This window comes from Siniperca chuatsi, linkage group LG15 (genome assembly GCF_020085105.1).
Source record: "Siniperca chuatsi isolate FFG_IHB_CAS linkage group LG15, ASM2008510v1, whole genome shotgun sequence".
NCBI classification, from domain to species: domain Eukaryota; kingdom Metazoa; phylum Chordata; class Actinopteri; order Centrarchiformes; family Sinipercidae; genus Siniperca; species Siniperca chuatsi.
This window is the reverse complement of record NC_058056.1, coordinates 24,290,380-24,318,217: the sequence shown is the minus strand read 5'-3', so window position 1 is coordinate 24,318,217 and position 27,838 is coordinate 24,290,380. Positions and strand designations below refer to the sequence as shown.

General features: G+C 39.0%; 1 protein-coding gene across 1 annotated transcript; it reads right to left on the bottom strand.

Moving 5' to 3' along the window:
- Positions 1-1,740: 1,740 nt before the first annotated feature.
- Positions 1,741-27,309, bottom strand: sfxn5a (sideroflexin 5a). The gene is made up of 14 exons (XM_044166622.1): positions 27,127-27,309; positions 23,927-23,995; positions 22,183-22,260; positions 20,605-20,631; positions 18,195-18,249; positions 17,638-17,663; positions 17,368-17,421; positions 16,344-16,400; positions 16,160-16,225; positions 14,953-15,043; positions 10,976-11,091; positions 10,664-10,749; positions 4,838-4,955; positions 1,741-3,292 (listed from the first exon to the last, which is right to left on the bottom strand). Exons 1-14 carry the CDS (start codon positions 27,172-27,174, stop codon positions 3,215-3,217), a joined length of 969 nt encoding a protein of 322 aa, XP_044022557.1. The 5' UTR covers positions 27,175-27,309; the 3' UTR covers positions 1,741-3,214.
- Between the last annotated feature and the right edge of the window lie 529 nt (positions 27,310-27,838).

Here is a 27,838-nt window from a genome sequence, read left to right as displayed (position 1 = left end):
TATCGGCCGGTATTTCCTCTGAATTCCAGCAGAAGGGGGACACAGAAATAATTCCCATCCAGAGGGTGCAACCTCTGAAAAAAAAAAAAAAAAAAAAAAGAGGGAAAGTAGTACTATTGTGCGGCGGCCCTTTCACCAAACCACCTCAGTAATCACCTGTCAAAAGTAACGGAAGGAATCTCCTCCTAATGACCCCGAGGCTTTAGAGATGAGCCGTGACGTCTGACCCTGATGCCTTGTTTTGTAAGCTAAGAAACAGAGACAGCAAGGAACAGGGGGGAGGCGGGAAGGTAAAATACACAGTATAAGTGTAGTCTCACCTTTTTACAAAGGCACACAACACGTCAGACATCTGTAGTTGCAAAAGGGGCCACATGCCTTGTTTTGAGTTTCCAAGATATCCTATACTCACTGCAGGTGCAAATTCATGTTAAAAGAGATTCAGCATTCCTTATTGTCCAAATAAACACCATCAAAGGTGTATTTTAACAGCTCACTCTGACCCTCAAAGTACTATAACCGTCTGTGTTTAAGGCCAATCACATTTTGGTTAGGTAAAAAGTCAGATTAAAAGAGAGCTGCACATCTCAGTTGTCTGTTAGAAAAACAATTAAGGGGAAAATCACGCCTGTCTCCCTAAACGCCGCATCTCCTGTTATCTGAGTCAGCAGAGAGGCGAGTGCAGGATGAACCACCGTGAAAAACAAGAGTCTCTCCAGAGGAGTAGAGTGCTGCGAGGTGGGGGAAGGAGATGCCAGATCCCTGCTGGTGCTGCTGCTACAGAGGTGTTGGAAAAGTGAGCTGAAACACAAAGACTGGTTTAATCATTATTTTTTTTGATTTTGACTTGTTTTCTGTGGGATGACTGAAGCTTTTTATTTTCGCAGCTAACACTACAAATTACATGTGTTTTATTGTTGGTTATAAAATTGCATATTGAGTGATAAATCATGCAGCGTAGACACAGACGTCACATTGCATCAGTTTCAGTGGAGCAGCAGTAAGCACACTGATCACCGCCTAATTACTGAAAAAGAAAGATTGTCATTCTAAATCATTTTCAAAATGACTGACAGAAGTAACATTGTGCTCACTGAAATTAAATTACCTAATTTGAGACATTTGTATACAACTATAGTGTGCTACAGATCAGATAAAAAATTTTCTCAAAACATAGTGATATATTAGTTATATATAAATGTCTGAGTCTCCGTCTGAGACACTTAGTTCAAAAGTTATGACAGAAGATATAATAAAAAAAAGATATCCATGAATCTAAAAATGCAAAAACCATCTTTACAAAACTGGTATTTGTTGGTATTAAAACTGAACTCACTATGGATTATTATTTGAAGTTCTGAGCTCAACTGTTGAAATATAGTCTTCGGAAATGGCAGATAGCCATGTAACATTTACATAAAACTCTCAGCATTACAGAGTGAAATTCAGGCAGAACCAAGTGTGATGCTAATATCTGATTGCGTGAGATACAACAGTAAAAACCTGGGTAATAAAAAAAAAAATAAATCTGATGTATTTCTTTGAAATACAATATGTTAAGTGAATGGGGTTTTGTTTTTATTTATCTCACCCGGGTTGTGTTCCACAACTTCCACCCAGCATCCTCCACTGATCCTGCATGTGGCTTCTTGTCAAATTACACTGCATCGCAGTCTACCGTGCTGCGTTCCCTCGGCAACCGTGCAAACATACTAATCACACAGATCGTGACAAAAGATATTACTTGAAAACAGAAAGTTTATATAAATCAAGTGCAAATACACACATAAAGACAGAGCAGCATTTTAACAATAGTGCTTTCAGAATCCATTTATAAAATCAAAATCTCGATATTTTAGGTTAAGACTAAAAAATATTCTTACTGTTTTTATTATTATTATTAATTATTATTATTATTATTATTATTATTATCATTATACACACACACAGTATTCACTTTCCAATTAGTTTGATTACAAAAAAATGTAATTTATAAAGAATAAATGCACCTAGGTGGAAGCAAATCTAAAAGATGGCATCAAACTAAAACCGACTGCAGTTGTTTTACTACATGAGTGACTCAACCTCCAGATCCCAGTTAGAGGGAGTCAAAGCAAATATTGGGATTTAAAGTAACTTAATAATGATGTTTTCAATACCTGCTGTTGTGGTAAAAAACAAAACAAAACAAAAAACAGTGTCATTGGATGATTTCAAAGGAGATACTGATCTGTTTTGAACTTAATACAGTTCACAGTTGAGTTTAAATAGAATTTTTCAGATTTTGGAGCAAAATAAAAAAAAAACCCATTTCAATTGGAGGCAGAGCTACTAGAAGTCTAAGTTTAAGATTTAGTTTAAAAAAATAAAGTGACGGTTTGCTAAATTATCTGCGGTCACCTCATATCTCGCTAAAACTATTTTACAAAAACAACTCTTTCCATTTGGCAAGAATTTCTACATCCATTAAATCAGTGGTTCCCAACCTGGGGGTCAGGACGCCCTACAGGGGGTCACGAGATGAATCTAGTGGGTTGCAAGATGATTGCCCAGGTGCATACTGCAGTTTTACCCTTTCAGGCCTCTAAAAAGTGTTCTTATGAAACAATCTGAGAGGAGAAAATCACACTTTGATTGAACAGCTCACAACTTATAGACGTTCAGTTGTTTATCCCGGTTTCTTTCACAGTATTTACATATACAGTCCAGACCACAACTACAATCATTTAGACATGTCTTACTTTGAAAAAGGGAGAGAGTAAGAAAAAACACAAGAAACCAGGCAAGCTTATAAGTTAGCTAACTTAGCTAGCCAGCCTAACCAGGCTGTTACCCTCTCGCTGCTGAAAAGGTAGCACACTAGCTACATGGAGCAGGAAAAGTCTTCCATAAATCTTTTTGAGTGCCTCAGTTAATTGGTATTATTTCCTTGGTAAGTGTCCATGTTGTAACAGTGATAATACTTTCTGAGGTGTCATGATGTATATTTCCCTGTATCACAATATGTCATCATGTGTTATTGCTTATTTAACAACCATTGTCTTGGCGTAAACATGTATTCTGAATATCAACTGCCTTTCTCTGTAAACGTATGCTAGCTGCTCACTGGATAACACAGTCAAATTTACCATAATTCATTCTCTGGAAGCTTCAGGGGGTTTGAACCATGATGAGCAGCGGGTCCTATCTTCATGTGTCGGGCAGTGGAGATCACTCACAAGCCTTTATTGTATGTCACAAACTTACAATCTGTTGCCATGGCTATCTCCGGCTCTAGCTGATTCACACTGATCTGTGGGAATCAAAGAGAGAACCAAAAGGTCAATACTGAAATATAGAAATACTTGGCACAAGATGTTTACATAGTAAATGTGTATGCTGTAGGTGGATCCGTAATCGTCTACATGAGCCGCTACGTAAAGATTTTAAACATTTCATTTGTAACTAAGTAATTCTTAAAAGCTTTAAATGTTCTGTATTTACTGCTAATGTGCAAAAAGAGCCATTTTGGCAGATTAAAGTCTAATTTGAGGCTTGCATCTCCTAATATTTGAACCAGAGACAGATGGCTGTTGGAGTTGGAGGCAGAATCCTAATCAGACATCTTGGTAGGTGTGAAATGGGGAAGTGGGACAAATTGGGTAGGCGGGGGTTCCTGGGGAACAGGGCATTCATGTTGCTTTTTGGGGATTTTTTTTTTCTCTATCCGCCATTCTTGCGAAAGTGCAAAAAGGACTTGTGAGAGAAAAACAGGCCCCTCCACGAACGGGAGGCAGCTTTTCACAGGACTGTTGGCGGCACATATGTCTGAAGTATTTTGCCATATGGCTGTCTGAGCTATTTCCAATGGTAATTAAATCCTAAACATTTTAAAGCCAGAGCTGGTTGGCTTGTGTCAGCAAGTCATTTGGCAGAGAGAAGACAAAGAGAGAGATGGGAGTGAAAAACAAAATCATGCCATAGCCATTTAATGAATAGAATGACACACACTGAGGTAATAAGGCTAAAGTTAGATCTCATCCTGCTAGCCTGGATGGCATCAATGAATGAAGGCAATAGAGGCTCTGGGCAGATCATAACAGAGTAGGTTAAGTCTCAGAAGGCTACGCCTCATTAGGAGAGAGCCTCTGTAAAACTCAATGGGGAACGTGAAAGAGGTCAGGAGACTCCAGTCATCAACATCAGTCACCGAAACCGAGTCATGGCAGACCTGAGCGAAGCAGATATTTTATGCAGTCACGATGTGAAGAAGTAAAAACAAGGAGCTCTTGGTATCTATCAATTTGGACGTTGATTCTGGTGTTTACTGAGTTAAATCATCACCACATGGGCTTTGAAACTAATTCATCCATGACACATACAGTATATAGATATAACACAATACTGGTCAAACCTAACCCAGTTAATGAAAGCTTTTACATTTACATTTGTCTGGAAGCCTTTTCAAAGAAAAAGGCAACAGCTCTTCATTTGTACTGAATCAAAGGAGGACTCAATAGTTAGTTAACATGAGGAATGACAGCCAGTATGGCCAGACAGATGAAGAAAAAAGTGCCACCTATAGAAACTTAAACTTCAACAACAGGAAATCCAAAGAAAGCTTTGCCACAGTAGTCCCGCCATTTGGTTTGACTGACAGAAACACCAAAGCAAAGATCACTTGAGACCAAAGATGGAGACAAAATAAAATAAACAACATAGCAAGAATGTCGTAGATCAACTTCAGACAAAGCAGTGTTAGGAGGCCATCTTTAATGCCCTACTAAATTATGTTCTGTTGTATCTAAGAGGAAAGACGTATTCCTTAGCAGTGATGGAAGTTTTTGGGATGGCGTACCTGGGACATCTGTGGGAAGAGACTGATGGCGAGAGGCAGAGCCAGGCCAAAGGCAGCGAGGCACACCAGACTGTGGACAGGCAGGACGAGCCTCCGCTGTCTCTGCAGGAGAGGGAGCCTGGTGGGACACAGAAGAGACACAAACACTGTCACTTTATTCACCTCATAGTTAATGTCGGATAGGCGTTGTGGTGGTGGCACTGGGGATGTATCTTCCACAAACTTACACTATACCATTTACATTACATGGCAAAGGGACAGCAGGAGAACCAACTGGTACTGGATTTTGTTTACGCAGATACAAATATTTGAGTTTTTTTTTGTTTTTTTACATAAACACATGACAAAAACATTTTTTAAATTAAGAATCCCATAAATTTGTTCATGGAAGAGTTGAAAAATAAGCCGTGCTCTCTCGTTGACAAACAATGCGGTGGCTAAAGAGGCTCAAACATATCTTTGGCATTTCTGTACTGACTAACTTTCTTGTTAATTATTGTTCAACATATATGCTATGATATATATAGATATATCGGCCCAGGTGATTGATCGGTCTAGCTCTAGACATCAGAACCTCACGTTCAACACAATTCAATATACAGTGGACATATACAGTCAACAAATATACATTCACTATTCGATCTATACGTACATTCAGGAGATTCTAATTTTATAGACCAATCATCGAGGCAGACAAACATTTTCAAAAAGTAAAGCTTTCAGAAAAGCTTCCAGCAAATGTTTTGAATGCTAAATTTGTCTTATTTGCCAAAATCAAATTCAGGCATCAGGTATGGTCACTTCCAACATCTTGAACAGTGACAAATCTAAGCCAAGTATGCCCTCCATTTAAGCCAAAATGCAGAAATATCAAACCTCCTTGTCAAAATCAAAGTCGGGATTTCATGCAGGATCTCTCTGCATGAGATGATTTTGCAGATAATCAGACTTGATGTCACAGCAACATGACATACTGTATGTCAGACATTTACACATCCTTTAATGTCTTCACATCAACCAGTGGTCAGAAAGACGGTACATAGGTGCTTAATTATGAAATGGATCCTGTGGATCAGTAGGTGGACAGATCAAAGTTTTTATTAGAAATTCATTTTAGAAACATGGAAAACAAACATAAAATTGAAATGCACCACTACACTTTATTACCAATTCTCTTAAAAACAGCAAGAGATTTATCTGTTCTGAATCAGCTGTAAAGGCTTTTGTAACCAATTAAAACTATCAAATTTACATCAAAATCATGTGATTGAACACCTCCTCAGCAGGAGACTGCAATCCTAAAGCTCAAGGACTTCAAACATACACAAATCAGCTTCATATATGTTCCTGTGTAGCTGCAGCTCAATGATAGGCTCTCTGAATGGTATTCATGAAGCTTGTATCTGCAAAAGCAAAATAAATAAAAATTAAAAAATCCCTTCAATTCCTTTTTACAGGTCAACCTTTGCTTTTATTGTATTTTACATGGCATCACTTATGACCCACTAGAAGTGTGTGGCGGGGTCTGTATCTGCAGAGATCCTGCCCTCTGCCTGTACTGATTTTTTGCTGTGTTCGGGACGTTACTGGGCATCAACCTTTGGGCAGTGGGTGTGTAGACCCCAGCCAATAACAGCGTGCAGGGTGTGAGCTACGAAAATGGCGGTCACAGCACTGGAAAACGCAAATATAGCGAGGCGAAACACCAAGCGGACAAAGCTCTTTCCAAAACGATGGGGATGAAGAGCGACGCGTAGTTGGCCTGTTTTCTGTTGGGCAGGTAGGTGCCGGCGGTTAGCTTAGTTAGCTTGCTAAAGTATCGGCTTTTCCATTACAACAAATGTAACGTTCTAAAAATAGTAGCTAGCAGTGTACGTAAGAGCAGTGTACGAACACACTAAGTCCTACTATCAACCAATGCAAATAACTTAAGTTTTTGAGAAAAGAACCCTTTGAGGTCTGTAGTGCTGAGTGTGAGCTTCTAATCATTTTCTGTCTAACACACAAACCACGCCAGTTACCGTGGCAGTCCCAAACCAACGTAGTAAGCTGATCGTTGAGACTCAGTGCTAGTGTCTGTAATGAGCTGGTGATGATAGCTTTTTTTTTTCCTCCTCTAACGTCAAAGAACTGATACAGCAACGTTGTCATTTACAGCATTGGGCGTGCGTTTCTGGTGTCGTTCAGGCGACTTTGAATGTTGTCTTTACAAACCACAACTGACAAATCCTACTCATTCTGCCTTTAAATAACTCTTATGTGTATAATCCCTCTCAAATGTATTGTAACAGAAGAAAAATGTATTGCCATCAATTGCAAAAGCTGTGTTTTCTCTATCTGAGCAAAACAGATTTTTTATGGACGTTTTAAAAATCTATCTCCAGAAATATATTTTCTCGTCTCAGCCCATATTTCTCCTCCCTCCTCGCTGCCCTCCGTAGGATAATCCCCTCTTCAGTGTGTGGGACAGCGAACTCAGCAGGAGCTTGAGAAGGAGCCGCTCCATCGCTCCTCCACCAGCTACGCCTCTCCCCCTAACAAGGAGAGCTACTGCCTAATGAGGGAGCTCATTAACACATATGGCTGCCATGGTTTAATTAGGCTACACACACACACACAAACGTGCAGAAACACATTTTAGAACTGGATTACAAAGAGAAAAGTCAATGGGAGAAAAGTTGAGAGGTATGTGAGATGCGAGTGATGAGGGAAGGTTTAGCCACACATGTAAGTTTGAAAACCTTTAAATCAGGTGAAAAACTTGATATTATCCAAAATGAATGACGGAATTTCATGCAATACTGGCTGTGTTTACGTGCACTGAATAACCTGGCTAGTTGCCATATTCTGGTTGAGGTCTTACCCAGGTTTAACTATTGACACTGTGACTGAGCTTCCCTGTCGCCATGAGAAGACCAATTAATAGAATATGCCTGCTGACTTGTGTTGTGTCAGACACAGATACGACACTATGCCACTGAACCACTCTGACAAAAACACTACATTTCTAAATTCCAAGAGCAATAGCGGTCATATTAGGTTCTACCTGTGGCAATGTATTTTCCTGACCAAGCAGAACCTGCTGTACTGTATATACAGAGGTATGTGAAGGGGAACAATTAATCTGTAAAGCAGGTTTCTAATTTCTATGCTAAACAAACACCTTGGGGGTGATGGTGAACATGAAAACGCATTAAATAAAAGCGTTTCTTTGTCAGCACAGGAAGATACTATTGTTTAAATACTGTAACTGCTCTAGAGATTTTTCAATAGTTAATAGTTCAAAAGTTCAGAACATTTCCTTTTATTTGCTTATGCAACATTAAAAAAGGTACCGTGTGGAATTTATGGCCACTAGTAGCGCTATGGAGCAATGTTTTTATGAGTGCGTCCTGTTTTCTCGCACAGCGTCGAGGGCATGCTATTCCACTACTCTACGAAGGTAAAACGCAAGTAATGTGAAGTAACGTAAGATAAATCTTTGTCCCCACACTTATCAAAATTCAGTTTTTAGTTAGGCCTTCCAGACAGACATGACTGTAGCCTTAACCATAGACATCCAAGCCTAAACAGAAGCATCTGATCGGTGGAGCTTGGGAGACGCATGCAGCCAGAACCTCTGCAGCAAGACGCTGTCTGGAGAAAAACAGGACCTCCCACTTTCTTCTGATTATATAGTATTACATATATTTTTCTAGTGCCAAACTGACTTAATTGTGGCCCCACACTTCTGAAACCGATCATATGCCCTTACATGCACCAACATCCTGATGTTTTATCAGCTTAGCCAGCTAATGCTGATATGACGGGCTTGCACACTTTTGTCATACCGACGATAAACCCTGAGATTGTATGAATTTGTTCACCATAAGGAATCTTGCCATGCTGTTTATACTGTGGTAGTTATTCCTTTAATAACAGGGTGTATTAGTCTATTTTGGGCAATGCTGCAAATCAATGAGGTCTACGTTTTGGTAATATTGTTTATGCAGGATTTTTGTATCAAAGTGATAAAGTGCCTTTTATCTATAAACAGTTTCTCTATCAAAACTTCCAGAGAATATATTATATCACAATATATATTGTTATCCTGATATAAAATAACATACCATGACACAAAATTTTACCTATACTGCCCACCCCTATTTTCGGAAATACAGTTTCTTGCACTTTCTGAGCCTGTGTACTCTGTTACATCATAGTGTGGGCTTGGCCCCAAATCAGGTTACCTGGGTATTTGGACTGAAATGGAGATTCTCGCTGCAGGTAGATGTAGTTTAAGACACACAAAAATAAACATATGTTCTGAATACACTTACGAGTCTGTAGCTTCCCACAGCTACAGAAGCACGTGAAGGACAGAACCTGCTGTCACTGCTCTAAATCTGCTCTCAGCAGTGCAATCCATCATTGAGGGGCCGCCCAGGGACCCGTCTCTGTCCCCTTGTTCTCGCTCCATTGAGAGCCAGTGAAGGCAAGCTGACAGAGAGGATAGCTGAGCACTACTCACCTGCACAGTCAACCTCACAGACCCCTGCTCACTCTCACATACACTCCCTCTCTATTCCCATTCAGTCATTCAGCTGCCAGGAATCCCAAACACACCTGGGCAGCCGGCCCTGCTGTCTGGACAAGTGCTGTCAAGGATTTACAAAGATGGCTGCATTCCTCGGCACACCGCAGGCACAGTCGTGCCATCGATCACAGGACGTCCGTATAAACACGTTGCATCATTAAGACATCATTACAGTCATATCACACAACGCTGAATCTCAGTGGTGGAAAAGGTTCATTGACTACATAGCAGTTCTGAGGATGAAGGAATCTGAGACTCTGAAATATTAAAGTATTTGACAATTTAATAATTCATTTATGAATTGTCATTTAATTAGGGGTCATTTGCATTTTTAATTAATCTAGCTTGTATTATACCAGAACACTAAAACCTTCACCACTTTCATTACAGCATTAATTAACTTTTTTAATTAAGCAAATGCTCCTCTCTAACAGATTGATACAAACAATGATTCAACACATACAAAGACTTGCTCTCTTTTTCCTGTGAAAAATGCTTTTGCCCGCATCAAGTGATGCATTTAATGTGCGCAGCAACATCAGTATTTGAAACAGGCAGGAAAAGTTAGTTAGCCTGAACAGAAAGTCACAGTTGCAGAATGGACAAAGAAAAGGGTGCCACTTACAGAAAGTCAATCAACAGAAAACCCAGGGGAAAATAAACAGGTTAAGACAACTGTCACCATGTTGAAACTAGACTTCTAGTATTGCCTTTCCAAGAAGAAAAGCAATAGTGAATTGAAGCAGATGTGGCAACTGTAGTGGATTTTGACTCAATCCCACAAATACACCGTCCTGCTGCCATAAATACTCACTAGCACACCAAATGTGTATTAATCTGCCACTGAAAATAATCCCCTATGAATGCAGTACTTTCTTCTGTATGAGTAACGTTTGCTAAAAAAATTACTGAGCCTTTAAAAAAATATATGAAACTATACATTTTTGAGCCATTTTTAAACATTTACATCTTCAGGAGGAAGAAATGGGCCTGGGGCTGAGAGCCACAGACAGGAAGACAAAAAGAAATAAAAAAAAAACCTGAAAAACACCAACTTCATTTTTGAAACTCAGGCTGCATTTTAGAATAAAGAACAAGGCTGAATTAATAAAATAAATACATAAATAAATTGATTATAATGCGGTTGCCTCCTATAACTAAAGCTTTGCTACCCACAAAACCTCTATATCATCTCTGAGAAAACTGAAATAAAGAATTCATGAAAGATAAAAAATAATGCAGTCTCTTACTTTTCCAGTACAGCCATGATCATGGGAGGGAGCACCAGAATTGGCATGGGTAGGACCACTCTGGTCAGAGCTGTTTCTAAAAGTGCCTGACACAAAAATAAAAGAGGACACACAAAGACATTTAAACAGTTTTTTCCTTTTTGTTAAGGAACGATTTTAATTACGTTCACATTGAGAAGTAAATTCAATACCTTGTCATTTACAGTTAGCACTATTGGATTCACAAACTTTACATCGATCAACAATAAGTCAACAAAGCTGCACCTGAAGAATTCACATCAGATAAAAAGTTGCCAGAGCAGAGCAACATACATGCCTGGCAGCCACTTTTGATGTTCCCACCACGTCGCCGTTGTCGTCGAGCACACTGATGCCCTCCGACAGCTCAGAGTGTCTCATGAGTACCACGTTGCAGACGTTTGCACTCGCTGTAAACAGGTGAGAATGTTTTTAAAAGTTAAGTGTCTCACCTCTAGGAACACATATTTTATTATTTCACAATTGAGCAAATTGTCTTTTCACCCTCGGGCTGTGGTTTAAGATCAGGCAGCCTGTTCAGTGCCGTTGCAACAGGAAGGGGTTCAGTTCTTTGCTCAAGGGCACTGTGGTGGGTACTGTAAGGATGAGGGATTACACCTTGAATGGCTGATTGTGGTGTCATCAGACTGATAGAACTGGAATCGTATTGAAGAATGGAGAGGACTCACTGGTAATATTTTCCCAGAGAATAATTTAATAATTTCATGATCTGAACATCACAAGTTTTGTATTTCCTGCGTTAATGAATAATTCAATGACAATGACAAAATGTTCTGGAAATATTTTGAGTTGATGAAACCAATGGGGGGGGGAGTCAAAGGTTTCAGACAGTCTCCTGACTGTCTTATTGAGAATGCATTTCGCTTGCTGAAGAGGAGACTGAAGGGAGAACCCCCCCCCGAAACAAACAGCAACTGAAAGAAGGGCCTAAAGAATAGGTAGGGCCTTATACCTGTTCAACATCAGCATGTTACCATTGTCATCGTGAGCATGTGATGTTAGCATTAGCTCAAAACTGTGCACAAGTACAGTCTCACACCTGGCTGTAGAGTCTTGTTATATTTGCATATATTTTATACTGTATATTCAAGAAATCACCTTTGCCCATGTTCTCTTGCCTTCTTTAGAAAATTATATATTTTAAGGGATCTAAGACATAATATTATTATTATTATTAATATAAAATGATTTAAAAGAATTTATACTGTGATGAAAATATAGATTTTACACCTCTACCTGGCACTGAGAGTCCTTCTGAAAGACACTGAACCACTGCTTGCTTTACTCACTGAAACCGCCCAAATGTAGTACAGCACTGCCATGTCATTTGTGTCATCACCCCCAAAACTGACCGCCATGCCCCTGTGTGTGTGCGACTTTGACTCAAGCAATAGTCAAATCAGCGACGGACACCGCAACCAAGGTGACTGATAGGTCGACAAACAGCAGCGTTGTTACCTTGTGATTTATTCACGAAAGCCAAAATGAACACAAATGTATGTTAATATAGAAAGACCTTTCTCCTTGACTCTAATAGGAGGAATAAGAAAAACTAATTTTAGAGAGTTTAGTGGTGGCGCCCCTAGCCTTTTTAATTTAAGACAACAGCGTTCAGAGTTATCTTTACTAAGGGCTGCAGGGCTGGCGGGTCGCTTTGTGAGGGGAATTCAATTGACTGAGCAAATAGCTCTTTTACCTACAAGGGATTTTTTTATCCAGACCAATTAATAGAGGGACAGATAGTGGGATTTGGGCAAGGAATAACAAAAACTACAGCAAAAAATAGAATTTTCAAAAAACAGTAATCGATTCAATTTTATAATTACTTTGATGCCTTTATTCATTTAATTACGAAGTCTTTACAGCTCAATGCTGAAATATGTGACTATAATTTGTAATTATTTGAAATAATTACATTTATGTACATTTTAATTGTCATCTAATAACTAGTGGTACACTCATGGAAATGCATCCAAGAACTTTTCACGTAATTACTTCCTAAATATCACAAATAATGACAAACATTTTCAAAAGACAACAAATTAATTATGCCCATAAATTTCTGGTGGCATGGCTTTCCCTCCAGTTTCCCTCCGGTCTTCACAATCTAATTGAATGACAGGCCACTGCTTGATTAGGTTATTACAAATAAATCTAGCCTTAAGTAAGCAAACAAAATCAAGCGGGTGAAAATTCAAACAGCACTTTGCTTTTGCGCGCTTCAATTAGACATTTTAATTACCTTTTATTTGGGCTTACCAAAACAACAACAGCAACAACAATGAACAAACAGAAATCAGGTAAATGAGGCCTTGACATAGACGCCACTTTGGGGGTAATTATCCAATTTGTTTGCGGCAGCAGAGTCCTAACAAGCAGCCAATTACCAGGCAAAGGTTGCGCTGTAGAAACCTGTTGATTTAATTGAAAGAACCGCCATGGTAAGAAAGCAGGGGCAGGCAAACAATTTAATTATGAGCCAGCAGGCTGGGGCATTCTGGGACACGGGTCTATACCCCTGGGTGCGGTTGCGGGAGAGTGGCATGAATATCAGCTTTGTGGCTTCACACACGTCTGACAAAGCGAGCACGCAACATGGCTCTAACCCTGCAGAGGAAAACGGACTGTGAGGAACAGAATGAAACGAATCGCTCACCTGTGCGTGGCTCTCATACAGCCATTTGTAATTATCACAGAGCAGTTCTTCTTTTTTTTTTTTTTTTTTTTTTTAAATAAGATTATTTTTGGGGGCTTGTTGCCTTTATTTGATAGGAACAGCTGAAGAGAGACAGGAAATGTGGGAGAGAGAGCGGAGGGGTGACATGCACAAAGTGCCCCGGGCTGTTCTCGAACCCCGGCCGCTGCAGTAAGGACCCAGCCTTGTATATGGGGCCCGCGCTCTACCAGGTGAGCCACCGGGGCGCCACACAGAGCATTGCTAAAAGGCAGACACTATATTTATCAACATGAAGTATAAGAATGAGTTTATACTGTATCTGATGATTTATGCTAAGTCTATTTATGTTTCAGAATTATTTTCTTTACATCATGTATGTCATGAAAGTAGAACAAGCAGCAAGGAAAACAGGCATGAAATATCCAACAATATATTTGTTTATGACTACTTGTAAGTTTTTAAAAAATGTATGTAACACTGTGGTCCATATGTTGACAAATTGTATGCATACCCATGACATCTGGAATCGTTATTGATGGTCCCCAGAGGATAATACCTAAAAACTTTGGTGATGGCCTGACTTTTCATCTAGCCCCAGCGACAGGTCACTTCAACACCTCATGACAAGATACTTCTAAAATTAATAACCAAATTGTTGTCAGCTGCATGTAGTTTTAGATGACTATATACATAGAATGCTAAACATTAGCATGCTCCACTAACAGGGTAATTGTCAGTATGCTAACAAGCAAACGCTATAAAAGTTACATACTAAATAAAAAAGCGTTTCCAGACTTCGGAAAAAATTGTAACTCAAGGGCCACTTACTAGTTTTTTCCAGGGCTGTCATCATCATTCCACTGTTCAAAGCTGTGAGAAGCTCCGCAAAAAGCTAGTAAATGGACCCTAAATTAAGACTATTTTGTTACATTTATTAAATGTTTGTGTGATGTCATGCTAACCATAAGCTTGTTAAAATGCTAGCATCAGCATCTTAACTGGCATGCTAAATTTTACATACTAAATGTCATCATGCTCGCAACCTAAATATGCACATTAAGACACTAAATATTACAATGTCATTTTTGCATGTTAAAATAGTAACTGTAAGCTTGTTACTGTAATGCCAACGTTACCACTCTATGTAACACGTACCAGCATGTTAACACCCAATAGTTCACATGCTAACTATAAGCATATTAACATGCCAACATTCCAACTTTCTCATGCTAATGCAGTTTGCGCTTCAGCAGTTAAATAATGTCCATATCATTTCTTTATATATGGATAACAACCGAAAAAACTGACTTAATCAAAAACTGAAATAATTAAAAAAACTAAATGTATTGACAGACAGCTTCAATTTCCACGTAAACCTGCCACCTTGGAGGGTTATTTTAAAACTGGAGAAACTCTAGTCACCATACTCCGGTCGGTTAGTTCAAGACTAGACCAAAACCACAATGTGAACTCAAATTTAAACTGATTTCGTTTAAAAAGGCCATTTTAGTAGAGAACTGGGCTTAATCCCTGTCCATCCCATGAAGTGTTTCGCTGAGCTTTTTGAACTTACCCACTGCTGGGAAGGGGATGAACCTCTGCACCAAAAGCCTGGTAGTTGGGCTGAAGCGGCTGGCTTTCTGGATTAGCACGTTCAACCCGACCTGAAGGAAAACCAGACGCACAATGACGATACAGACAATCAGCCTCTGACTCTGTTCTCAAAAACCAATTATACACACACTGAATATTACTATTTTAATAAACAGGTTTTTGGTCTTTTAGAGTGCCATGAAACATGGTTTCAGTGCAGAAAATCACAGAAACAAAACACAAGCTAAATTTTAAGTGTCAGAAATGGTATGATTGGGAGAAGAATGACTAAAATTCACGTCTCTGCATAAACAATAAAATACTGTGCTGTATTTTAACACACTAGAGGGCTGTAGTGAAAAGGCTACGTGCGCTCAGATAACACACCACCACCCCACTTCAGCCTCTAGCTCTCCCCAGCCTGGCGGGGGGTCGTCACCAGAGCAGACGTTTAATTGGAGAGCTCCTGCCCCCCTCCACGCCCGTCGTTCCGCCCTCCAGACACCCCGCTATTTTTTTCTGTGCTTGTTGCCGTTGTCAAGCCTTAGGGCAGCAGCCGGATGAGCGCCCAGTGGGACCAGTAATTGGCTCGGTTTGAGCCTTGTGTCCACACTAAGGGCTGTGTCAGGAAGGTGTGTGAACGTGTATTATACATTTGAGTCTTTGATGACATAAAAGGTAAGAAAAATGTTCAACTGATAAGGGTATTGTGAAGGCTGGTATTGAAAAGTTTATGCTAATATTCAACTTCTTTGAATTTGGCCATTTTCCTGTCAAAACAGTTAAAAATATTCAGTGTTTCACCTAAAGATGTATTCCTGTCAGGCTGAAAAAGCATCTGAAGCAGCAGTTACACCTTTAAACTCTGCACTGAAGCCCAGATTAATGACATTTTATTGGTTTAGCAGGGTGATTAGGGGAACCTTTGGCATATATCACAACTAGACAAACAGGCCTGCAAAGAAAACACTATTTGATTTCAGATTTTACACTTTCTATGTTCAAAGAAACCTCCAGATCTATTTGTGGTTGACAAAAGTCCACTATCATGCTGATATATTGGTCTGCTCCTGGTTTAAAAGACATAATGGATCAACAAGTGTCAGACATTGCTGTGTGATGACATCAAGTCATTGGGGTAACATGGCCTGTTCAATCAGAGGAGCAGAGGTATTATGGGAACTCACAGCAATGGAGACTGCGCTGGTCACCGCTCCGAGGTATCCCTGGACGAATTTGGAAACTGGAGCCGGCTTAAGTGAAAAGTAAGGAAGATTACAATATGAAAGCATTTCACAACTGTTATTAACTATACAGTACACACAGTATCTGCCTAAATGGGACAGGGTGACTTTACTGTTGATATAGTACCTTGGAGGCGTTGCGGTTGAAGTAGTTAACACAGGCATTGTGACTCTGGTTTAACCACTGTAAAAGGAGAGGAGCTTATTAGTAAATGTGCCGATACACCTGATGTATTACTCTATGATTACAGGTGCTACATTTAGCATTTTCAACATTGTTATGTCCCTGTCTAATTAATTAATATAAACAAATGGGACTATGGACGTTCTTGAACCTGGAAAAACATCAGATTTTTGGTTTTAAAAAGTTAGTTTTTTTGCATATCAGAGTATCTACAAACAATACACAAATGCAGACGTAAAACAGAAATGCTCATACAGCAGTAGTGCAGCAAAGGTACTATTTGGGTACTACAAATATTTTAAGCTCAAACTTCACTTACAAGCTTTTCCCTGAGCTTTCACCTGTATCTCAAGGCTGTCTTGAGCGAACGGAGCAGTCCGGTTCTGGAAAAAGCTGATCCTTAAGTTCAACATTTTTATTTTATTGCAGAAATAAGTCTATGGCTCACACAAGCAGTATTTATATTAATTTCTTTAAATTAAAACCAGATTTTTCGAGAACCCCACTGCTTGACATCTGATATGTAAAACATTTTATTCAGAAGAAATATGCCAACCATTAAATAAACATGCAAATGTGTTCAAAATCAAACATTGTCAAGTGGATGAAAAGTGGACATTATTCTCATTGTTATTATTATTATAATAATATAATAATTGCATCAATGTTAATCAATTGCTTTTTCTTGTGGCACTATCTTCAGAATGCTAATTTTGTTGCTTTTGTTGTCACTTTGGCGTCTTACTGTCAAGTGTTTGTATTTCTCAACCTGTCACTTCAGTGGTTTTACAACATCTTGCCAGGAATGCAGTTGAAAATTGGCTGGCTGGCGAATACTGGAACGTTTACAGAAATGTTGATTAATGTGTGTTGTCTTTATTAATTAATTAATTAATTAAATGAAACTGAAAAGAAGTCTTGATAACATTATGTCAGAGTTTTAAAAGGTCAAAAAGTAGGTATTTACCTGCCAGAAGATAGTTGACACCAACGTTTGATTTGGGAGAAGGAGGCCAACAACCTGCACAAAGATAAGACCCTTTACAAAAGGACTACAAATACATGATCAAAAAAGAAAAAACAGAGCCTAAACAATATACTGGAGGGCAAATCTTGCTTTAAAATACCACATATGTGGATAAATGTCTTTTTATCCTCGGTCTACATTTTGAACTAATTACAATAAATATGATGACTGGCTTTGCATTACTGAAAATGTATGTAAGAAAAGTCTTACCACTGGTGTTCCAAATGGGATAAAACCTGTTAAAAGACAGAGTCAGTATTATAACTGTTACCATCTTACACTCACATTTGTTTGCTTTTAGGTTATTCTGCTGCAAGATTTAGAGATTGTTAAAAACACATCAGTTCTGTTCCTCTTAATTAGTGTGTTATTCTGTACAGGTTAGACAGAGCAACAGGATTCGGCAGCTTATTCCCATTTGTCTGACATGTACAGAATGTTGGTCTTAACATATTAGTCGCTGGTGTCTCTTTCTCCTCCCTCATTCGTTCTCTCTCCGACACTTCAAAGTGGCCTTACAAAAAAATATGCTTTGAGACTGGAACCAAAATCCTCGTGTTTGTTTAATCAGAGGCCTTGAGAACTTCCCCGTCACTGTGGGAGAGAGGATTTAATCAGCGCCCAGCTGAGTGTGACCTTTTCCAGACAACCTGGAGAGCCCCATTGAGCCATGACAGTTCCCAGGGTGAACGACGCCTCCATGTTGGACAACATAACAAGCCACTAGATCCCACTTCCCCCAAGGCTTCCACACCAAGCTACTGTACCTGACATCCGAAAGGGCATGAGGATCTTCTCCCCCGTGTCAGGGTGGATGATGGCCTGTAATAAGAGCATAATGATTAGAATCAGACGATAATAATGATTACTGAATGATTTGGTTTAGTTCAGTTCAAATGAATTAGGAAGAAAGTTCTGCTGTGGGATTAAAAAGTGAAGGAAAGGTTTAAGTGTTACTGGAAACAAATGAATATCACATTAAATACAGTGAAACTACTAAACAAGGTATCAGATATAGACTGACAGAACAGACAGCTAATGGTGTGAAGCAACAAAAGATTATTACTTAACTTACTTAATTGATTGTTTTCAGTTGTTAAAATGTGTGCACTTGGATATTGGGCACCTTTTTAAAGAAAGCCTCCAGTTCTTTGAGAAATGATGCCTTTAGTTGGGGTCATGTTTACCGTGTTGACATCAGAGTCATTTTGAACAACTCACTGATGCGGTTTTACAACTTTATAAGTAATCATCTTCTGAAAGTATTAGTTAATAAGTTGTTACGCATGCTAATGTTTTCAAACAAGACTAAAAGTCTTCAGCCCCGCTAGCGGCTCTGTGAGGCTGTACTTAGGTCCAGCGGTGCTTTGAACTAAATACTAATGTCAGCATGCTAATGTGCTCAGAATGACAACGCTAACATGCTATTGTTTAGCACGTATAATGTTAACTAGGTTCATCAATTTAACATACATAAAGACAAACATAAAGTAAAGCTGAGGCTGATGGGAAAGTGATTAGTTTTGCAGGTATTTGGTCGTAAACCAAAGCATTTGCATGTGTCTCTGTGCACTTCCTTTTTGCACAAATTATATGATGTGGCTGTCCCAGTTTTAATCTCTAGAATTATTATAATGTTGCAACATCATTTAATCAAGCTTTATTCATCAATAAACACCAACAGAGGCCTTTTAAATTGTATCTAAACATTTAACATGTACATATTTGTGCTATTACAGTTCATTCTAATTAACTGAAGTGATGTCTGCACCTGTGTCTTGTATAATTAAATGCTCTGAAACCCTGAATCAACTGTATAAGCACTGATGAAGGTCTGAGGGGTTGAAGCCTTTGGTATTAATACATAACCTCACTTTGTACACCTGAGCACTTTTGCAGAATGCATTAAAGTTGCAAAACTTTATCTTTTTCTAATCTTACTTACTTTTTTAGGCTTTTTTCCATGCTTTTTTTGTGTGGGTAAGCTTTTCAAGTCTTCTTTTACATACGCACCAAAGACAAACGACAGCGTTCTGTTAGTGCAGTATCCTCTCTGCCACAAGATAAGACAGATGGAAATCTCTTTCCCCTACTGCTTCAGTGGTGATGAGATCTGCTGATTGGAGAGGAACGGAAGGCATCCAGCTTCTTCCTGATGCTCGTGGAGCCAATCTTGAACTTGTGAAGTAACGTGTATGAGGGTATTATCGTGTCTCAATATGGGAAGTTTGCCCCACGTATACCTAGTCCTGTAAAAGTGCCTGATATTTCTTGGCCTATACAGTATGGCCATGCAGCCCATGAAACTAAAGAGCAGCTAACATGTTTAATAGTTGGCAGCTGGCATTTGCCCCATTCAAACCTCTTGTATCCAGATGCAGTACATCTAGATCTAGTGTTGATCTAGTTACAGTTCACATTGTAGTTAAGGACATGTTTATATACTTTAATATATGGTCCAGTACATCCCAGACCAATCCTGCATGTTGTTTGAACAATCGTCTTCAAATCCTAGTGCAGCCTGGATGAGATTTCGGAGTATTCACATCTGTATTCAGAGCTTGTAATCAGATCACATTCTAGCGCTGAGTTCAGTATGAACAAAACACTGAGATTTGATGACTTTTAAACATTTTTTCAAATGTAAAAACACATTTAGAAAAACAGCATGAGGGGCAACTCATCACGTAAATATACTGAATAAGCTGTTGATCAATTTCAGAAAAGCTAAAGAGTTCAGAACGTCATTTCATACTTTGTTAATAGACATTTCACTTCACAACATATTTATTAAATAATGAATGAATTAAAAAAGTGTTTTATTTAGAGTTTTGACCAACTGCACCTGCAGTTCACTGACTGTCAGACACCTTTCGAAGCTGGACCTTACTGCTAATTAGCACTGCAGTTTGTCATTTCAGTGTAGTTACTTCCCCATTAAAGCCTTTCCTAATGTTGCGTTTGCCTGTTTTTGTTCACTCTGCTGTATGTTTGTTGTGTAAACAGGTTCAATGTTGAGCTAAAGTGTAAAGACTGGTGTAAGTTTGCCAATCCAGTGACACCACACCACAACAAGCAGAAATGATAAAAGACAGTGATCGTAGTGTGTTTGTTTGTGTTTGTGTGTTAGTGATTGAGAGAGAAAAAAAAAGTGACTGAAAGAGAGAAACATCTTACCTGCTTTATTTTTTGAGCTTGCCAAAGCTGTAGAGACAAATAACAAATATCTTTAATGAGAAAAACTTTAATTTATAAGTACTTTACAGTCTCAAGTATTGTTACAGGTCAGTTGATGTCTGTTTTTCACATAAGTAATGTAGAATTTCAAGCCTTTATTTATAATAATAATAATAATAATAATAATAATAATAATAATAATAACAATTTTATGTAAAACAGAGTTTACAAAGTGTTTTGACAGACAAAGCAGCATACTCAGAAGGCAATATAACAACAGAAAGCCATTTATAAAATGTATTTATTGGTTTGTTTAACAGGAACAGTGCACTGTTATATACAGTTTGAGAGTTAATTACATAACATGTAAAACAAAAAATGGCAGCATTTAAATATCTACTTATAGGAGATATTTGGCTGTTTTACATCTCCATAGCTATATTTGCCTCTAAATGCTTCACGAACACCTGGTTCTTTTTTACCCTTCTGTGGACCAATAAACACACCCTGAACAGTGTCAACACAACAAGAAAGAAAGTGTTTGAACATTTACACTAGGCCTGCACGACACGAGGAAAATCTGCGATGTGCGATACCTTTGTTCAATATTGCGATGACGATATAACTTGCGATAAATAAACAAATATTGAAGTGCGTTAAATTCAGAACAGGATTATCAGATCAGAATCAGAATCAGAAATACTTTATTGATCCCCGTAGGGAAACTCTTTGTTACAGTAGCTCGTCTTTACGTCAGTGCACACAGGAGAAAGTACTAGAAAAAATAAACACTATAAACAGGTCAGAAATAAATTAAGTATCCTGTCGGTATAAGATAAACTAAGTGTCAAGTACCAAGTGGGTTTACTGGTTGGTGATGAAAGTACAGTCTAAATACAATGTAACTCCTTATGTAATAAATAATATTAATAAGCGGAGGTGCATGTACTGTCGAAGAGTAATTGAGGTATATAGTTTCAGTAGCAATAAATAAGAAAAAACTAACAGGGGGAAAACTAATATTGCACGGAGGTATTACACAGAATATTGCACAATTTATTAATTATGGCGGAGATGTAATGCTCAATGTCCATTAGAATGTAATAAAAACATAACTAAATGTTGTTTCTAGAGCAGCAACAGTAAAGTTTACTACAGTAAAGTCACTATATAAACTCTAATATCTCACTGAAAACAAATCTAAAATGTCAATGAAATAAATCATATTCCTGACATCAAAATACAGAGTGAAGTTTATAAAGAATGAAGAACTCAGACATCTGTCAGTACCCGCACTTCCTCCTGTCCTCCTCCCTCTGCTGCTGCTGTGATTCAATGCAGATAAGTTACCTGGTAGAGGGAGGACGGGCTCAGCCGGCAGTAAGTTTGTCTCAGCCGGCAGTAAGTTTACATTTGCCAGATTTTAAAGGTACGTGGCAAACTGTTTATCGTAACTGTTTACCCTTACGTGTTTATCGGTCAGCACAACTTTACAACGCTCGTCAAAGGCTCAAAGAGACTCACTCACTTGATCCTACTGTACATGAGTTTGCAAACTCAAAGTTTTTGTGCCTTTACCTGAACATCTGTCACTCCTGGAGGCAGACTTCCTTGTTTGAAACGGTTGAGCAGCTCCACGCACTCCTGCAGCCGTTTCTGATTAGACAAAATAGATAAAAAGGTCAGGAAAATGTAAAGTTAAGCCAGGCCAGTCTTCCCTGGAGAGTCTTAGTCAGCTTAGAGATGTTTTTTTCCTCTTCCACTATGTAAGCCACATGGCTCAATCGGCGATAATTGTGTTTCACTAAAACTTTCATGCTGATTTTCAGTTGACAAATGAGTTTCCTAAAAGGTAATGAGCAGCTTACTGTGGTGTGATCATTGTCTAATGCTGAGCAAAATACTAGGTCATGAGGCCCAATTTGTTCTAATGAGCCTGCCATCTGTGTGTGTGCGTTCCTTTCTCTACATTTGTGTGAGATAGTGTTAGGTGTGCACTTTTGCCTTTGCACACATGAGGTCATGTGTGTGTGCAATCGCATGCAAAATCACGGCCGTCCCTGTTCCACTCTCGTCATTAGGGGCAAGTTGAGGCTAGGCCTGGCCCAGCAGGATGCAAGATGTGTGTGTGAATGTGTGTGTGTGTGTGTGTGTGTGTGTGTGTGTGTGTGAGCGTACACACTCTCCACCCCTCACAGCTGTCCCATGTGTCCACACCTCATCACATCCCAGGAGCTACTGCCGCTATTACTGTCACCAAAGAGCCCGCTAACAGCTTCATTACCCAGAGCACTGATGGCTCCATGAACAAAATTACCACAACACAACCAAGACCTGGGGAAATGTTACGACGGGGCAGACCAGCCCAGCATTTAGAGAGAATGGTCTGTAACCCAAAAGGTCATAGACTGATTCCCAGTAACAGAGAATCCCTACCTATGTTAATAAATAAGTCATGTTAAATGATTTTAAAAACAAGGTCATGGACATTTTAAAAAAGGGACAGTTCACCCCAAAATCAAACATACAAATGATTCCTCTTACCTGTAGTGCTATTTATCCATGTGTGAGGGGGGTGAGTTTTTATACAACTCATCCGTTTAAATTATATTAAGGCTGCTTTGTGTGACAGGTGGGCGCTGTAACTGGTGCCGGGTTTCAGCAACCAGGCTTCATTCGGCCCGCCTCAGCTCCACACACGCTCCACATCTTTGCCCATTTTTGGATTAGCCGGGAGGCGGCGGAGTCAGGCACTGCCAAGATGGCGTCGGCCGGAGCCACCACACTGAAACCTATGGGTGACGTCACGGAGACTACGTCCATATTTTATATTGTCTATGGTGTTTAAGAGGAGTTTCTCCTCTGTTGGCCCATTTCTTATCCTGATTTTTTTTTAGGGTCTTCAGACAGTGGGTGTCATATGATGTACAGATTGTAAAGTCCTCTGGGACAAACTCGTGACTTTGGTATGTATAAATAAACTTGACCATATTAAACTCCCAATGATTTTAAGTGGATTGTGTTTTTGTTTTGCACATGTTAGAGCAACAGTGCCTCTATCTCACTACAATCTCTAAAATGCAAAACAGAAAACATAGCTAAATGGCAATAAAGCAGTACTCAGTTCAAATCCTCAGACCAGACCAGACCAGATAACCTAGGCAGCACTAGTAAACAATCAACTCTACCCCTTCCCTAAAACAATAGTATTGAGGTGCTATTAAGCAAAGCACAACTGTCCTAGCTAAAACACATATTAAAAGATGGTTCTGTTTAGCTTTTATCAGACCTATCCATGTAATAAATCATTAAGTTTGTGTACCTCTGTCACGAAGAGTGTGCTGGGGTCAATCACATCCAGGAAGTGCCTGAACCGACCAGAAAATGTGCTCTAAGAGAGGAAGAAAATACATCATACAAACATTATGTTAAATGCCACATTAACTGAAAAAGGTCCAATAAAACATTAATTTTGTTTACATGCCCATTTATAGCACCATACAATTATTTTTCATCTAAACATCATTACCAGTGAGACCTAAAACACAAGATATTACATGCAACTTGTGGTCTTTTAAAGTTTGAGTTTTCAATATGTAATCACTGGAATACCTGAGTCGGGAGAAAGTTCAGAAAAATCTTACTTTCCATCTACTATACAGGTAAAATAAATCTAATTTTTACTCAAATATAGGCAGCCAAGTCAGACTCTTGATTGTTTTTCTGAGCAGAGAGAGGCAGAGAGATTCCAGCTGTCACCCAGTAAACAGCGATATTACAGCGTGCCAGCTGTTTTAACACACCAGGTGGAGTCTCCTCATTAATACCGCTAACAAACTGTTTCCTATCTGCATCTTTTGGGGACCCGAATCCACTCGCACCATTTGCAATTACTTTCTATAATGACTGCCAGAAATACCTTTCGATCATTTATTCATAACTGAGCATAAGGAATCATTTCAGAGATACACCACCACAACACGCAGCCTTGAGAGCCACCCATCCCTCCCTAACTTGAGTTTAATTACACTAACTGCTAATTTGGATGAAAATCTGGTATCTGACTCACTGCTGCGCCTTGTGACTTCCTGAACATATGGATGGTTGGTAAAAACACGGCATGGGGGAATAGTTTTTTAATTCTGTTAAATTCAATTATTCACCAGTGCCACTCCAATTTGACCAGTCTGAGCTGACACTTTGAGTAACAGAAGAGAGGTGACTCATCTTACCTGTACTCCAAGGCTAACAGCAGCTTCATCAGCGTTACACTGTATTCAGTGACCTGCAGCGTTCAGTTTTTAATGCACCATATATCTGGAACAAACTCCCAGAAAACTGCGGGTCTGCTTTAAATCAAGGATGAAGACATTTCTGTTTGCCGCTGCCTTTTATTAAATCGAATAATGATTAATTTTTTGCACTGCACTGTAACTTTTACTCTCCTGTTTTATCTTCTATTTACCTCTTTTTTTTAGTGTTTTTAAAAGTCTTGCCATTGGAAACGCTCTTACTAAATCGTTGGTCACATAACCAGCATCGACATACTGCAATCACTCATGTACATTATTTTTGGTCTGATATTAGTGCTTTCATTATTGATCATATCCCTCCCGAGTGGGTTTTATGTTTTGAACATGTGTCGTTTGGTTTCCAAGTCTATGCCAGGAATGCATCTAAGCACTTCTATATTATTAAGCTGATAAATTATCTAGGATAAATTCCACATTCGAGTATATTTACCACAGTGAAGCCCTGCTTTCACATTTTATTTATTTTTTTAAAGAAACTCATGCAAACAATTCTTAGTTTCACAATGCAAAAGCTGTTAAATCTGGAAAGGTATATAGCTCCAACATTTCTTTTATGTAATTTATTTATTACTTTATTAGTGTACTTACTACTAGTTATTTTTATTAATGGGGCACTCCAGCGATTTACTATTGCACTTTCATAAAGTTGGGGCACTCACAGTTCCCATAATGCAACTCATTAGCGTCTTTTAATTAGCGTTAGATTGTCTCCTACATGCTCCACCCCTCTAGTTTGTAACGCAGGTTTACTGATGAATAATTTAAGCCTGAAGCTGAGATGATTTTTGTTTAGACTTTAGAAAGCTCCCTTCAGAGCCACATAAGAAATTAAACCACTATTTTCTGATGTGTAAACTGGACTTCATGTGTACAATTGCTGGAATGATCCTTTAAGTAATTTTTATATCTTCTCATTTTCTTATATTTTAATGAATTGTGTATTTTTGGCTCAGAAAAAAAGCCCCGTTTGTAACAATGCATTTTCCAGCAAATCCAAGGTTGTTGTTTGTTTATAGTTTATTTAGCTGAATTAGAATTTCAGTCCTTCAGTTTATCAGGAAAAAAAAAAATTCTAATTCAAAATCAGCAAATTTGGAGATAGATGGTTTTCACTGAACCTGAAGGGTATGAAAAATTGTAATCTGAAAAGTAACTAGTAACTAAAGCTGCCTGACAAATGTAGTGGAGTAAAAAGTTCAGTATTTACCTGAGATGCAGTGGAGTAGAAGTATAAAAGTTGCTTCAAATGGAAATACTCAAATAAAGTAATAATAAACATCAATCTATAACCTGGACCAAATGACTGAAAAATTTGGCTTTTTGTGTGTTCCAGGTTATAGGTTGATGTTTATTATGTGTATATAAGGAAAGGATGGGTCCGCCTTGATTATACTGTATTTTTTTGCTGTTTGGGGTTGCCCTCTCTTTCTATTGATCATGTATCACGTCCTGACAGAGAACCACCCTCTCACTCATTAGAGTAACACAACATGGGTGTGTGAGATACTGTTGACAACGACCCTGATGAAAACCTGTGTCGGTCATTTTTTTTATACATATTGCCATGTACAATAAAGGCATTTTAATTTCGCATAATTCCCACAGTGTGCCTCGGGTCGTCTTTGAAGCAGACTTACACTTTACAGTTCTGACTGAGACTGTTTTGGCCATGCAAGGAGCCCTTCGCAAGATGACGCAAGCACAGCGCACCTGCGGAACCACAGAGCACCTGGATGTGATTGCCACACAGGGCCAGCAGCGCTTCTTCGCCATTGTCTTCTCGTTGGGATTTTACGTCTCGCGCTGCGTAAGGTCAAAGTTCAAATTATGTGACCTTTAACCCCGTTAACTGCTGAACTTTACAATTACAGTTGACCGAGACGCTTAAATGCCGACAAAGTGCAAGTTTCCAGAGTTATAATACAAGTTTGATGCTAACAATAAATATATTGTCTTTTCTCACTGGTAAAAACTATTAATGCTAATGCTGACAGGTGGGTGTAGCTGTTTCCAAGATACAACAGAGACAAAGTAGCACCAAAAATTAAGTTGTGTTACCTTAACTAGGGCTTTACAGTTAAACATGTAAAGGTCTGTTAATTTAGAGATAAAACAGACAGTTAATAGGTCTTATGTCTACAGCTGCCTGGTGCTTGAAGTGCACAAGAGTTCCTCTGGCAGACTTTGGTCGATTGAAAAATAAAAGTACCTGGTCGAAACGAGACTTGCCATGCTGGAATGTCGGATATTCAGACATGCTGCTGCTGTAAACGCACAAATCTACACCAGCCTTCTCCTTCTCTACGATGATTTTAAAAAGTGTCCACCAACACTTGATGAAACTGCAGCTGCAGGGCTGAGCAGTCAACGTTTAGCTGCTCAGTGGCCAGGTTGCATTAGGGGTAATGTAGTTCTTTCTGGGCTGCTTGGCTCGGTTGGACATTTGGAAAGCAGACTACACTTCCCAGGAGTAACATGCGTTGTTTTCATTCTCTGAGAAGGGAAGTTGACGGTGGGGAAAGTGTTGTGCATGAGTTTGGAGTAAAACAGTACAACATGAAAATGAGGCATTTTGAGTTACAGTGTTGCTGTTGGTGGATGGAAGCACTGAAAGAAGGTGTGAGCTTAAAGAGTATAACATAGCCCCCTAGTGGTGGGTTTGAATTAAAGTTAGTAGTAGTAAAAATGTGCAGGGGTTGGACAAAATAACATTCAAATCTATTTTATTTATATAGCGCCAATTCCTAACAGAAGTCATCTCATTGCACTTTTCCGATAGAGCAGGTCTAGACCGTACTCTTTATAATATTAATTACAGAGACCCAACAAATCCCACCATGAGCAAGCACTTGGCGACAGTGGCAAGGAAAAACTCCCTTTAAGAGGCACAAACCTTGGACAGAACCAGACTCAGGGTGGAT

Coding starts and splice junctions, on each gene's coding strand:
- sfxn5a (XM_044166622.1), bottom strand. CDS start 27,174: ATGTCTGAATATCCGACATTCCAGCATGGCAAGTCTCGTTTCGACCAG. Junction 16,226..16,343: donor TCAACCGCAACGCCTCCAAG/GTACTATATCAA, acceptor TTTTCACTTAAG/CCGGCTCCAGTTTCCAAATT. Junction 11,092..14,952: donor CATCCCCTTCCCAGCAGTGG/GTAAGTTCAAAA, acceptor ACCTGTTTACAG/CGAGTGCAAACGTCTGCAAC.